General features: G+C 38.5%; 1 protein-coding gene across 1 annotated transcript in view; it reads right to left on the bottom strand.

Moving 5' to 3' along the window:
- Meox2 (mesenchyme homeobox 2) overlaps positions 1 to 12,169 on the bottom strand; it is a 61,478-nt gene extending 49,309 nt beyond the window's left edge. The window contains exon 1 of the mRNA XM_032908666.1: positions 11,463 to 12,169. Within this exon, the coding sequence (XP_032764557.1) occupies positions 11,463 to 11,976 (514 nt within the window). The 5' untranslated portion in view covers positions 11,977 to 12,169. The remainder of the gene's footprint in view (positions 1 to 11,462) is intronic.
- Positions 12,170 to 15,660: the final 3,491 nt, after the last annotated feature.

The raw sequence follows: 15,660 nt of genomic DNA, 5'->3' as shown, positions 1-15,660 counted from the left end.
AGTAGTGCTGTAATTATAACCTCCAATATAAGTGATATTACTTAGAATAATGTTCCAAATACTAGTAATATATTTTATGCAAAATATTTTCATGCAAAAATCCTCTCCAGAATAAATGGGTACATCAGATTTTAAATAAAATTTGATTCCACACAAAAGTTAGCGTATACAAAGCTTTGTAATATATCTTTGAAAGACATCATCTGTTCAAAGTGTCAAGGTGTATAATTGAATGCCTATACTACAAGTGTAGAATAATTTCCAATTAATATAGAATTCCAAGCATAGGGAAATAGAGTTAAAATATGCCTGTATGCTACAGAAGTTGAATGGATGCTCACAGAATATTTACTCAAAAAATAACTAAATTGATACCAGAAGTAATAAAAGTAGGAGGAAACAGATACAAACACTGATGGTGCCTTTGATCCATCTATGTGTTTTGAAACACTGACAGCACACTAAGTCCAGTGTTGATGGGAAAGACATAACTGTCCACTAGGATCATTTTTTGTGCAGTCACTTTTAAATTATAAATTAGGCTTAATTCTTTGGACATGTATCTAGATGGTAGATCACTTGATTTTATGTGAAAGCCTTGCTTTTGATTCCTAGCAGCACACATGCACACACACTCAGAGAGAGAGAGAGAGAGAGAGAGAGAGAGAGAGAGAGAGAGAGAGAGAAGTACACACATTCATGTGTGTGTGCAAATAGAAATGGACATTTTCTAGTTTTTTTTCTGTTTTTGTTTTAAATCAAGTTGTTTTTAAACAAAAAATTTTAAACAGGAAATTGAAATGCATAGGAAAATTGTCTTTAATTTCCTAATACATCTGTGTTTTAAGAGAACGATGAGAATTATGGACTAAAATACACGAGAGATCAGCATTGGTGCATACAGAGGTTGTGATGCTAACTGTATTCAGAGGAAAAGATCAATCTAGTGTTTACAGATTGTCTGGGAGATGGGGGTGAACAAGACAAGAAAGCATTTCTGGTCAGAATAAATACAACAGCTAGTCTGTACTCATTTTCGAGAGTGTGTTTAATTTTCAAAGTCAATAGAATTAGCAAGGAGAGAAAGGGAGAGAAAGAGAGAGATGGGTTACAGGATGAGAGAGAGAGAGGAGAGAAAGTGAGCCAAAATACTTCATAGAGTATACAAAAAAGCATTTACAGTATAGAAGAACATGGTTTTAAAAATTTTAAAAATAAAAATTTAAAATCAGGAAATAGTTTTTCAAATCCTATATGGTTATAAAAATATGGCTACAGCGATCACACTATTGTGATTTTGTCTATGTAAATATTGATTATTTACAATGCCCATCTGTACACTATAGGATATAAAATAGCTCAGGTATAGTGCGTGATATGTCAAAATCCCATGCAATTCTGTCCTTCCTGTGAGCAGAAACATAAATCTAAAATCAAGCCAAGGCAGTCTACCAGTGTCCATACTCATAAAAGGAGAATGAAAAGTAGCCAAGACAATCATAAAATCTATAGAAAAATCTATTTACACCTAAGTAAAGCATTTTGCCAATTACATTTTGTTACCTGATAATCATAAATACTTTTTACTAGAGGACTAAGATCCTAAGGTTTGAAACTACACTTTGAGATTTTCCTGGTAAAGGGCTTGAGGCTAAAATTGGACTCTAGAAATCAGCTATCCATTACTAGGCCGAAAAGACAAACCCTACTTAACTGCACTGGGCACGTCTCATGACCTAAGACAAGCTCTTGCATAGCTGAGTAAACACTTGACTCTCTCTGAGAATCAGTCCAGAGTCTGGTGATCTACCGAACAATTAGAGTTTGTAATGAACCAAGTAAACTGAGAAATCAGTCCACCTTGGAATCAGGGTTAATGAACTGGACAATGTAATTAGTTCTTTCTTGTTATTGCTAAGTCATCAGCCATCAAGCATGTAACAATTCTCCTTCTCCCCACGTGTTCTGTGGAAAGCCAGGAACAGTTACTTATTTGATAACATCGCATTACAGGGTTGGTACTGTCGTGAATTAAACAACTTGGAAAGAGATTAAAACTTCATTTTGATTTCTAATAATGTATTTTAAGATATGCGGATTTAATGCTCTTAATTATTCAAAACCAAGTGCCGAAGACCGCCATCTATATGAACATAATGTTCTTAATAGCATTTCTCAATTTTCCACACTGAAAGGTGGGTTCCACGAGTGAAAATAAACTGACTGTAGCTCATGTTCAGAACTTGAAACTCCAGGGAGTTTTGCTATCCTGTCTTGCCTTCACCTGAGCAGTGTGTCAGGAATGTAGCTATACACAAGGAGACAAATGTATCATTTTTCTTTATACAAAGAAACCATCACCAAACCAAACTCCTAGGAATTCTATTTGAAGTATACTTCCGGGGGTGTTTATTTTTCAGGTTTCTCATTGGTTAGCACTTAACTAGAGTAGCCAAAATAACAAAGAGCTACAGCCCTGCAATAAACCACACGAGATAGCATGAAAATGTTCCCTCCCAGTTAACTGAAAGCGGAAGTTTCATTCCATGTTTGAATTTGGTTAATTGGAATCCTATCTCTTGGCAGAAGAATAGTCCGAGGTGAACACATGTGCTTGTATGTGTGAATGTGTGTATGCATGTGCATGGGTATGTGACTATATCTGTTTATGTACAACTTTATTCTTTTTTATACAGCATATAATGTTATTAAAAGCAGGAGATATTCAAGAATAGGAGGTAAGGAGATCCCTGAGCAGTAGAGGCTGCAGGTTGAGAATGTCTTATGTAGTCTGGCCAAACCTGTCTTGTATTTCAGAAAGATGCCACTGAAATTATTCTAAAGACTGTGCCGACTGTTTTCAGTTTGTAGCGTTCATTTAGGCCAGCAACTCTTCTTATCCTACTATCAATAATAAGGGAAAATAGATGTCATAAAGCAGGCTGGTTTTCGCAGGATGCATACCCACAAGGTCACTGCCCTTTTCATGGATGATAAAATAATAAGACATATTTACAGAGCTAGATATTGGAGCCTTGTGCATGCTCATTTGGCTGGGAGTTTCCAGGGAAACCAGGTACACTTCGAGCCAACAGTGACACCTACTAAGGTAGCACCAGACTTTTGCTTTAGCTTCCTTGAGCCTTTAGTCTTTCTTGAGTCTTCTCCCTATGTTCTTTGTGGCCTAACTTCCTTTAGGTCAGATTTGAGGCTTTTCATCCACAGATTCTGTGTGCTTGAACATATCATTACTTCTAGACCATGGGCAGCAAGACTGAGACCAGAGGATGTGAAGATTGGTGACGGGCTGTTACCTTGAAATCCCTGTCTTTAGAAAACACCTCTGCCCTGAGGCTGTGTTGGGCCTGCATTGATGGCTCCTAGGATTTGTCACCTGCAGTTTGTCACCTGATTAAGGACGGACCTTGGTGATTCTTGCTTCTCTACTTTCTCTATCACCTACCACTCATCACCAAATTCTCAACAGATTCACTCTTAGTTGCTACTTAGTTCCTTGTCTGATATACTGAGTGGGGACTAAGACAAGCCCTTTATGATTTATTAACTGCTGGCTCAATCTACAAACACAGTAGATAGTGTTATCACTTCTTTGCATTTCACCAAACATGTATGTTTTCAAGAATAATTTTTATAAAGCTCTACTTCCTAAAACCAAACTGTCTTAGAAGAAAAAGTTATATTTATGAATATGTATATATATGCATATATGCATAAATATATATGTATATAGATATGTATATGCATATAGATATAACTTTGGATGCAGGTCTTCACAGAGTGGTAATTCAGGAAATGTGGGCGGCAGTAGGCTCCAGACGTGGATGCTGAACTCTGGCTTTCCTGGCATTTCATTCTGTCTCAAAAGTTTATATCTACATTCTGTCCGTTTAATACATCCAGACTCGTTTATGTTTTCAATGAGGAGGAAAAAAACCTCTCGTGTAAACACAGCTTATGGTTGGGGAGATTTTAATTGTTGAAGGCAGTAAACATGCTGAGAACTTGTTTAACTTTTGAAAAATATTAAATAGGGAGAGATACCACTTGATTTCAATATACTCTGTCAGAGAGCAGATTCCAAGAGCTCTTACAAGATGAAACTCACTTGCCAATTTACTGATGTTTTAATCAAAATCACAGCAAATTTTATTCATTTAGCGCCTAGAGGATTGGATGGGACAATCAAGTATTCCTGAGGATTATTTCTTACCTTGTAAAATCAATGGTTTTTGGAATTTCTTTTTTTTGCATTCATTTGAAAGGGAGCCCACCCATTGCACTTGGTTAAACTCATGAATACATCCGTTGAGCATGCTGGTAGTTTACAGGTAGCTAAGAATTACCACACCATCATGTCCTTGTGCAGTTCTGACTGCCCAAGAAGCCAGTCTACAGACACTGCTTATATTTTATCCCTGCATTTGCAAGTAACTACAACAGTGTAGCAGTAAATCTATTTTGGGTGTCATTTCTGGCAGAGCTTTAAGGCTATGTTTTCAAAGGGTAAAAATCTAGGCTTGTAAAACTCAACTGGCACCTGCCAACCTAAGTTGGGCAGTCCTGTTTGTTCTCTCCTCCAAACTGGTAAGGTGACTTCATCTGAATTATTTCCTAGCCCTTGGTCATGTAAGATTGCTCTGATCTCTTTCCTCCTCGGAGTATGTATAGAGAATAGTGATCTAGAGAAACAGAAAAATAAAGGACAACAAACACGGCAGGGGACCTGGCAGTTTTGGCTTTTGTGAATATCATTGGTTACCTGATTCAGCCTGTGGGAGTCTCCGAACAGCTGTGCAATCAGCAGGCTTAATTTTTTTATTTTATAGTAGAAAACATTTAAGATATGACAGCCTTTAATGAAGGAACTCTAATTCGGATTTACTATTATCAAGAAACTTCGTTTGGAATTTTGTCTTGATATTAATATGCATATTATCTACAAGACTCACTATAAATGCATCCGTCTAATAGCTGCTTTAAGTGGTGCTGCTACATTTTATCTACCTCAAGAACCTCTCCTTGCTTTCTTAACAACTGAGATTTCTGCAGAAATATGATCAAACTAAAAATCTGTGATAATTAAACACTATCAATCTAAAAAATTAAACATCTCACATTCATAATTTTAATCAGTTCAGACTAAGTAAGTTTTAATTGCCAAATTTTATAGCATTTAAAGCTATAAAAATAAGTGTTATGGCAGTCAAAGATATTTAGAACAAATTGATTTCATAAAAAATGTAAAACCAACTTTTTAATTAAAGCTTTAACCAATAAATAGTTTTTTTAGAACTATGAGTCTTGTAAATGTGCTATATTTCTCAACTAAAGTAAAAACACCAAAGATTTAAATATTGTCACCATCATTTACAAATATGTTAGAATAATTAAAAATTTAGGCAAATGTTTCATTTTAAGTGACCCAACAATAATATACATGTTAAAAATAATTTGTTAATCGCATACTATGTCTAAAATAGAGAAAGCCAAGAAATTATTTTCTTAGAGATCCTTCACAAATCCTCTGTCAAAATGTATAATAACATTATAAATTTTGCCTGGTCATTTTTGTTCACATACAGGCATAAGACAATAATACATCTATAAAATATTTTTAGAACTCCCGCAAAAATAATGTCATTGTAGAGCACACAATTTATAGACAGTAATGCACAAATATAGAAATGCATTTAAGTGGAAAATATAAGTATATAATGCGTGGAAATTCAATAATGGAATACACTTATTATAAATTTAAACTTTCAAATGTAGAAGAATATTAATAATTTACCCATATTGTAAAATCCAAATGTATATGCTCACCACATAATTTTCTGTTAATTTAATTTTACATTTGTCCAAAGGATTTACATTAAAATAATCTGAACTATAAAAACAGCTCCTGAGTTTTGAGTAGGTAGATCCATTATGGACTGGTTTTATAGGACTTACATGCTTTAGCCATGGGGATGGTTCAGTGAGTAAAGATACTTGGAGCGTGAACCTCTGACCCTAGCTTAATCTCACATGAAGGCAGAAGGACAGAACAGACTTATCAAAGTTGTCCTCTGAGTCCCAGTGTGCATTGTGGCACCTGCGTTCCCTCTACACATAGCATGACCTACAGCTACACTGAAAGGGAAGCAGGAAACGCTTTTAAAGATTTCCATACTGTGCAGGACGATTTCTTAAAGGACAAACAAATGACTTATGCGTTTAGAATAACAGTAAAACAGAAGGAACTTTCCAAGAAGACACAAGATTTAGAATTATGCTGTCTTCAAACTGGTAATACCCGGAGTACACACTAAAGCCTGGAATTTGGGGAACCATTTTGCCGTATAGAGTAAAATAGTCCATAACTATGGCTTCTGAGCCTCACTGTTGACTGTGACTTAGCAATGACGCGTTTTGCTCAGGACTACGTGCTGTGACACCATTACTCGAGAACTTCAGTTCAACGTAGTTACTCAAACCAGCATCCTTGAAAACAGCGTGGCAACGCAGGGTAAACCTCGGTGCTCTACTGTCTTAATGTACTTTCAACATGATCAGTGCTAACCACAAAATGTGTCAATGTCTGAAATATACTAAAAAAAGCTTAAGCAAGAAATGTTACGTATTTTGCCTTCAAACTTGAGGGCATACATTGTGGTCTGTGTCTTTCTTTTTCTTAAACACATTCAAATCATTTGAATCAGGCCACAATACCATGTGCCCAAGGAAATGCAATTTAATTGGCCAACTAGGAACTGATGCTTTTGAAGTTACGACTATAATCAATGAGGAATGAGGCTACCGCTAATATTCTCATCTTACAGGATAATTCTCAAAAATGTTTATTATTATAAAGGGTGTTGCAAAAATTAGGGAATGTGAAGAAAATTGAAATTTCAAACTATAAACAATTTGAGGGAGATGTAAATTACAAATATTTGACCAGAAAATGTTAGGACATTCCTACACATAATTTATTTTCCAACACATCAATATTCTACCTCTTCTTTAATCAGTCATAGATATTAAAACTTTAAAAGCAGTGCTCAGATTATAAATTCTAAAATTCCGTATTTAAATTTATAGAAGGAATAGCATCTCAATCTGATTAGATTCAGATTATAGTTAAATTTATAGGTAGTTTTATATGTAATGGAATTTTTATCTTCAGTTATTCATTCATAGATTACATCTTTTGAATGAACAAATATGACAGAAAAAAATAGTCCCTTCATATGTAATTTTAATTCAAAATTTATTTATTGCAGTGATTAGGCCTTATCCTGAAAATAAATTACACTCTCTAGCACTATGACAAAGGGGCGGTTTTTCCAAACACAGAGGAAAACCTAAATATGGCATTCAGTTTTAGTTTTCTGTTTTGGAGTTTGCTTACAGAATACCCACATAATTGTTTTTACTAATAATTACTATAAAATATATATGTTTACATAGGTACTGTCAGGTTTCAATATAGAGGAATCTGCCACCATTTCTCTCATTGACTGTTCTTCCCTTTAACACCGACAACAGTAACCACAAAAATATATCTGCAGGGAAATTCAAGCAAATTCTATTTGCTCACTTTCAAGTTTAAAGACCTTAATTAAAAAGGAATTCTTGATCTTGATGTTGAGAGTTTTTAACTGAGGCCACACATGTAGGTCAGTAATACCTACATTTGTTTTTGAAAGTCAAAGCACCCTTTAAAAATGGTCTCATCAAAATTAGGCTAACACTCTAGAAAGTTCCACAATGCCGTTTTGTATACTACAGTTTAAAGATATCTAAAGTGTTCACAGTTCTCCTGAATAACCTGAGAACCTAAATATTGCATTTTCTCTTAAAGAAAATACAAAAAGTTATAATGCAGTAACGCAGATGTATTGCAAAGTTGTTAGTTTTATTTTCAGAAACATAATGATTGGAACACCTAGAAATATAATAGAGTCAGAGGGAACGTCTAAAGTTAGCTTATAGTATAATCTAGATTAAAAAAAAAACACCTTGTCATTACGTATAAGCATACACAGAGACTGACATAATTCAAAACTAAATATTTTGTGTCATAATAGCTGTAAATATTTGTAACATTACCAAAACATAATATGACTCAAACCAAAAAACATCCACAACCCCAAGTTATGCATTGCATTTTTGGAATGAGAATAATTATAAATTTATCCCTTAAAATAAAGATGCGTGCTTATTTTCATTAATCTAAACTGTCTAGAGGATGTGTATACAATAATGGTGTATATTAACTACATAAAAGCTGATTAGATTAAGTGTGCACATCTATTTTAACAAAACCGAGCAATTCATGCCCGCTAATATATTGCTTTGTGTAATTGAAGCCAAGAAGTTCACCGTATTTATGGACATTTTTCACAATCACCTGGCTCGCTCTGATTGTTTTAAGCACAGTTGTAACTTTAAGAGTCCCTTTGAAGGAGTGGCAGATGTTGGCTTTACTAACATTGCTGGAAAGGGTAGCCGGCTCAAGGTTATAAAAATGTTTAGCACATACTATGAAAATGTCATAATTTTCTCTTGAAACTGGCTATTTTTAATTGTTAATTAACTATAATGGAAGTCTAAAGTCTATAAACCTCTGCTTCTCTCCTGGTAAGCTTTCTGGAGTTGTACAGGTCTGCTTTCATGTGGGTTTTCAGAGCAGAAATACTGGACAGTATTTTATATTGAAATTGTTGCGGTATTACTGTGGATAAAAGTGTAATGTTTATACATGACTTGGTTGTTCAACATTACTTCCTGTTGCTTATTAGAAATTAATGCAGTTATCACACATACACTGGTATTAGATTCAGGTATATAGATACTTGTTTCCAATACTGCCATAGATTAAGGCCCTGTCTATAGTGCCAACGATAAATACATAGTGATTATAAAATGCTTAGTTATAAATAAATAGTTGCTACTATGCATGATTTAATTTTTATATAATATAGTCTCAGATTGTCCAATATAATTTATTGAACATTAATTAATTATGAAGTGATGCAATAGCCTCTGTGCCAAGGCTTATATATTGATAACAGAACAGGATGGTAGCTGTTTTTCTGTTACTTTGATGTCTCGTAGGTCAAAATGTTTTCACAATACTATGAAATGATTTGACCTTGAATTGAATGTTTGCTGTATAAATTGGAATAGGACCAAGAATGGCTTGGAGTTAAGCATACCTGTGATCTAATCGATTTTAACTCAGAGTCTCAGGACATAGATTTGATCTTCAATAGTGTACCAAGAAAATTGACTTCGGTAGTCTATCAATGGGAACATTCATTCTCAGTCAACCCCAGTGACATTATCCTTCCTAGTGACTATATTTCCCATCTTTGTAATGTATTAATACACTGGGTGGTTGGCACAAATGTTTATTCTCTTTACCTGTTTTGGTGTTTAAATGAGTTTCACCATGCTAAAACAAGCTTGCCTTTGCTGTGTGCTTACTTGCCCCTGGTAAAGGTGATGGAAACCACTGCTAGTCAGTATTAAGACCATTATATTAAATAACGTTGAATTAAGACCGTTATATTAAATAGTAAAACAAATTGGGAAGAGCTTGGCGTCTCACTTTCCCTGTTTCCCCAACCAAAAATAACTTGTGCCTGAACAAAAATTCCTTCGTGTGCGCAAATAATCTTTAGGGCATTGGTTCAGCTCAGAAGTAGGTCAGTTTCCCCCTTGCGGAAAGAAAACAGAGAATGGGGCTTCTGGTCCTTCCTGAGGTAACTACCAACCTGCAGAAGCAAATGGAGCGTTTGTGCTCATGAAGCCCAATCTGAGGAAACCCAGCGCATTCTAATGCCTTCTTAGGAACCTTCTCAGTATCTTAGGATTTCACGCACATTCAGCAATAACCGCTAAACAAAATGACAGTGCTGGTAACATTCTTAGACATAACTAATCATGATGGAGCATTAAAAGTTCACCCTGGACCTAGAAAATCGCAGGTTCAACGCGGCTGGGAAGAAAGCAGTCAGCCGACATTGAGGTCAAGAAAAGTTTCTATCATCTTTCAACCCCTTACAAAATACACAGCCCTTACTGTCCTACACTGCAAATGCGATTTTTTTTCAATTCTTCAAACTAATGCCTCAGATTGTATGTTCTAACTTTCAAGTCACTAACACAGAAAATTAAATAAATGCAAACACTGTGCTAGTTAAGTGATATCTTCCAAAATCTGTATCCAGGTTGCCTTGTAACTACAGGGAAGATTCAATGAAAGAAAGAAAGAACAGAAAGAAAGAAGGGAAGAAGGAAAGAGGAAAGATAGGTAGGAAGGAAAGAAGAAAGGAAGAAAGTAAACATCTTTACAATGAGGAATATAGTTAAGGGCTTTGTTGTGCTTCCTGGAAATTTTCAGTTTTACTGGGCTGCCGGGATGTACTGGCTATTGAACTTTCAGGCCCCTGAATTCTTCTGGGAGGCTCCCCTTTTGTTGGGCTGCTCAGGTTACCCACACTTTCTCTGTATCTTCTTCCAGCGCTGTCAGAGCTGCTGTCCGTCAGCTCTCTTCGCTGCACCTCCAAGCAGTACTCAATTGGTGAAGGCTTTTATTTTCCACTCTTGAAATTCAAAAGTTTTGTTTCGTTCAGTTGGCTGATTGATTTTTTTTTTTGCTTGTTTTGTTTTATCCTATGTTAGCACCACATGAGTGTAATCACTATAAGAATACCCTTTCGCCAAGCCCTTATCTATTTATTCGCAATTTTCAGATGTATTCCTTAAACACTTCTAGATTACTGGATAATGTCTTTTTCGCCAAATGAATAGAATGCTTTTTAAATATCATTTTAAGTAAATGCTATTTAAGGAACTCTGAAAATAAAATGTAAATAAAAAGTTTTGGGTTTCTTTTCTTTTTCTTTTTTCTTTTTCTTTCTTTTTTTTTCTTTTTTCTTTTCTATTTTTGCGTATTTTGTCAAATCCAGTTAAAGTTCAAGATATTGTGCAATAATGTGGAAACCAAGCTAATGATAGGAAAAGTCTAGCTGTTCAGAGTTGGGAATTGGAAAGAAAAAGTCAAAGAGAACCGCATGCACGCACACACAGAGACAGGCACGCACGCCCAGAGGATGCAGCATCCCAAAGAGCACACCCCGCCCAACCAGTGGATGGACCGCCACGCTCCTTAACCGATTTCGCATAGTGTCACTTGCTCTTTCTTCAACGCTTCTGGAAAACTGATTTGCGATCTTGGAGGGCTTTGAACGGCTGGATGTAGATATATTAACTTCAGTGAAACACGTGCTCCTGAATTACAGGGCCGACCCTGCATAGATGAATTCGGCCACCAGAGAGAGGAAAGGCTAGCTACTTAGTTTGTCTTTCGACAAGAACCATCCCGTACCTCCCCTGCAATTTCCTAGCCCAGAGCGCACTCTCCCCAGGATTGTTTTGCCGACACTCACCTGAGCTGTCGCTTTTTCTTTTGCTGCCACTTCTCTTCTCCACTTCTGCGGGTGACAGCGCTTGACGGCCATAATCCCCTGGTGCGCACGCGGCTCCGGTCGGGGTGCTGGAGCCCAGGCTAGAAGAGTTGGAGCACAGGACCGGAGGGCTGCTCCCCAGCTCCGGGGGCCCTCCCGAATCAGGCTGCAGGCACAGGCTGTGCCGGGCCGCGCTTGGCGGGGAGGACATCTGCGGGAGGTGCCAGTTGCTTTGCAGAGCCTGGTGCTGCTGCTGCTGGTGGTGGTGATGGTGGTGGTGGTGGTGGTGGTGGTGCCCCCTGTGATGCTGGCTGGCAAACATGCCCTCCTCATTGGGGTATCCCGCGATTATGCAAGACGAGGAAGATGTGGAGAGTTCGGGGTAGGACATGTGGTCAGATCTTCCATGGAGGGCCAGAGAAGACTGCGAGAAGGGGTGCAAGCCTTGCGCTGTGGCGTGGGGGCTGCGCAGGCAGCCAAAGAGGGGGTGTTCCATGGCATGCAAGTCTCAGCTTCCAAGCAGAAGACTTCACGAAGGTCCCAAAGTCCACCAAGCGCTGTCACTTTTCACTAGAAATCCTAGGACTCTCCCCCCCTCACTCCTAATGTAAAAGCCGCGCGCGTTTGAGCAGAGCCCGCTAATCCCAGTCCTGAGCCGGAGCGGCCAGTCTCCTGCACGTATAAACACTAGGACCTGGAGGAGCTTCCCTTGCAGCTGCTCAGATGTCAAGTGTGGGAGAGGTGGAAGCCAAAAGAAGGTGGTCCCAGAGAACTGCTTTCAGGGGGGGGAAATGGCTCTGAGAGGTTATAAATAGAGTGTAATGTGAGCTGGGGGCTGGCTTTGGAGCCCAGCGCTGACCACATGCAAACTCCCTCCAAAACTCCCGCTCAGTCAGCGCCACCGTACTCTCTCATTTCCAGTTCCCAATTGCTGGCAGGACAGGAGCGGCTGCCCCACGCCCGTCGGGTCCTGGGAGCTTCCACGACAGTTAGTGGCGCTCCCAGAGCCTCAGTTGCTCAGGGACACCACCGCGATCTATCCCATGGGTTCCCGTGGCCAGACACAGAAGCACTCGACTATGCTAAGCCAGCACCCGGTGTCTGTGCTCGCTCACTGTTCTTGGAACCTAGATTTCCCAGCCTTGGTGGGGGTTGCGGTCACCTACAGGCGCTCTCTGACTTTTCAGATCACAGAGAACTTATTAGAGTTCAAGAGAAGGAAAAGAGCGACGCAGTCTAGCTTTTCAAACTCCAAGGCCACTCGCACTTCCCGCATCCAGGGGCACATTATATTTTTCCCTTTTAGGTGTTTTAGGATAGATTGTTAGAAAACCGGCACCAGAGAGGAGGTTGTAGGGCTGAGCACCAAGGATAGCACAGAGCTACTCTAAGTGCGGAATGGAGAGGTAGCCAGTGGGGTGTGCCTTAAGCAGAGATGGATGCAAGTTCTGGTGCCTTGGTGGCACATATATATGTGCCACTCCAAGTGGTGTCCCCCTTTCTTCAGTTTCTGACCGTATCCTCCCAGTCCTATGTCTCTTTAACAACCCAGTTTGTTCAATTTCCTCACCACTCGCTCACTGGGAAAGTTTTTTGGGTCAGGAACAACCCTAAGAAACATCAATTGAGCAAGTATAAGTTGCTCCCAGCTTCGCCCTTTCTAGTCTAACCCTACAGGAGCCAATTCACACACACACCACCCCGTCCCCCATCCGTTGAGAAATGAAATTTCTTTTTTTAGCTTACAGCGCTCCTCTTTGCATACATTCCGTTCGTTCCTTGCCACCTCTCTGTTTTAAGCAGATAGCAAACTCAACATTCCCTCAGAGTCGACCCTGCTATGATGGTTCATTTCCCCCAGGTTTACAGCCTGGGCTCCTGGAAGTGAACTACAAAACCTGCCCACTGGTGAATTTGTGAGAGCCGGGTTGCGGTTGACACAGCCTTTAGCTTGCTTGACCTGCCACAGAGTCTACTGGAGGTCCTCTCTTTAACCCACAGCAAGCTTTGGAGAATGAGCTGCAGGAAAGCGGGGTCCTGTCTGTGAAGTGTCTACCAGGAGGATGTCTGCAGTAGCCTACTGTGTTCAGGGCTTGGGCGTGCCACTACGGTTAACTGCCATATGTTGATTGTCTGGGTGACCAGAAGATGATGGTCAAGTCTTTGAAATTGCTAATGGGATTAATGAGTACAGCAACCTGAACTAGACATCTGGCTTAAATTAGGAAAGGTATTGATTAATTTGGGAGGCGTGTCCCCAAGGCAGAACCTTTCCCTCTGCCGGCCCTTCTGGAATCTTCAGTCTGTTGTCCTTTATTTTAAGAGGTTCTCCAGAAAAGGGATTTCCAAACAAACTTTAACATCCGTGTGAAAAGTCGAATTGTTTTTCACTACTTAGAGATGGGGTGGAGTGGGGGTTGATCAGGAGTTCCAAGATTTGTAAGCACTGCTTTCTTTAACGGAAATTGAGCCCTATTTTGAGGGAAATTAGTTTTGCAGACTTCGTTAGGGAATAAAAAAAAGAACCTAAAACTTTTGTTCACCAGCTGCTCAACTTTTCAGTCTGAGAGTGAGCTGGAACCTGCAGCAAGTCTTTGACTACGGTAAGGTTCTTTGCCTGTAATTTGGGAATCTAATCCTGACAAGGGGAGCTGAGCATTCTTGGGGTGCGGTCAGTGGCAGCCAAAACTTCAGGTACAGGCAGGTTGGTTTCCTGGACTTAAAGCTTGAGACTATTTCTTCTGCCTCTGCCCACCACCTTGGCTTTTTTATGAATTACAAAAGAGAGTGGGAAACGTCTTCCTCATATAAGATTGCATGTATTTTGATTTTTCTGCTTTTTGTGACTTCAATATGCGCTGTGATAGTAAATGTAGAAGTATAAAATACAATGATAAATTTCTTCCTTAGACTCCCTTAGCATATCAATGGGCCCTGGGTTCTGTGAAAGCATTAAGGCTTTCTTCAAACCAGAATTTGAGCAATTTCTCTAATAAACATAATAAAATATTTGCATCATGCAAGCCCCCTCAGCTGAAAGTAATGTTTGAAGTGTCAGATAGGACTGACAAAAGCACACTTCATTTGTAAACAGTGGTTAATAAAATTCGTAGAGGTCTTCTCAGTGTGTATTCTGTAAACAAAGCTAAACTATTAGGAATAAAGAGTTACGTTTAACTAGGAGGTTGCAGGTAAGAATAACTAGCAAAAATAACGTTTGATATCCACAGAAGCTGGCATTTGGTGAGCCTGCCCAAGTGACTGTGCTGGATTTTTTTTTTCCCCCCTCATTCACTACATCATACAGATGTTAACAGCATGTCCAGAAATTCCTCTACAACCTGCCTCAGTCAGTTTTCCTCTGGAAATTTGAGGCCAGTCATCTGGGAAAGGAGAGGAAAAACAAGTTAGAAAATGAAGAAACAGCTTCCAAAGGCAGGGATTTACAGGACGCTCTCAGGAAAGGTCTTTTAACTTGAAGGCACAGAGCATTAAATAATCCTAAGAACGGTGAAGTTCAGATTTCTAATATAAAGTGTAATACAATCAAAATGTCATGGAAAAGGAAAGGGGTGCTAAAAAGCAAAAGGAGCCAAGGCTCGCTGCTTTCAAAATTAAATATGGCCATCAAAGTTTCGTAGTGTTTCAATACTACTATTCCATAACTTTCAAAATCTTCACTTTCTTAAGGCATTTGCAATGATACAGAATTTTTATTTTTATATGCTAGATTATGCTTCTTAGGTTTTAGTGTCATAACAACAGAAAGAAAATACAGCACTTTCATCAGTAGCTGTTTTAGTATTTGTACTTTACATAATCCAATGATTAATATGACTTTTCAGTATCAAGATGGATTATAAAAATTCCATTAAAGTATTTATGTCATTTGAGCTATAATGTTAATTCTTCACAAACATATATTTCAATATTCCAGAAAAACTGCCATGTCAGCATAGATATGAAGCATACAGGTGTAAGGTCAAGGCGTGCATCATAGAGTATAGGGGATGTTTAGCTCTTGTGGAGATGCATAGCCTTATCTTGTCTGTCATTAGAAGATATCTATCATACGCAGTGCTAAGTATGCCCATTGTTTGGTCTGACCAAGTGGCATTAAAGTCAAAGGCACATTTTTTACAAGTGGAATCTTTTATTTGAAGCGAAATTGAACTTATTT

The sequence above is a fragment of the Rattus rattus genome, chromosome 7 (genome assembly GCF_011064425.1).
Source record: "Rattus rattus isolate New Zealand chromosome 7, Rrattus_CSIRO_v1, whole genome shotgun sequence".
NCBI lineage: Eukaryota > Metazoa > Chordata > Mammalia > Rodentia > Muridae > Rattus > Rattus rattus.
This window is presented reverse-complemented; position numbering and strand designations above follow the sequence as displayed.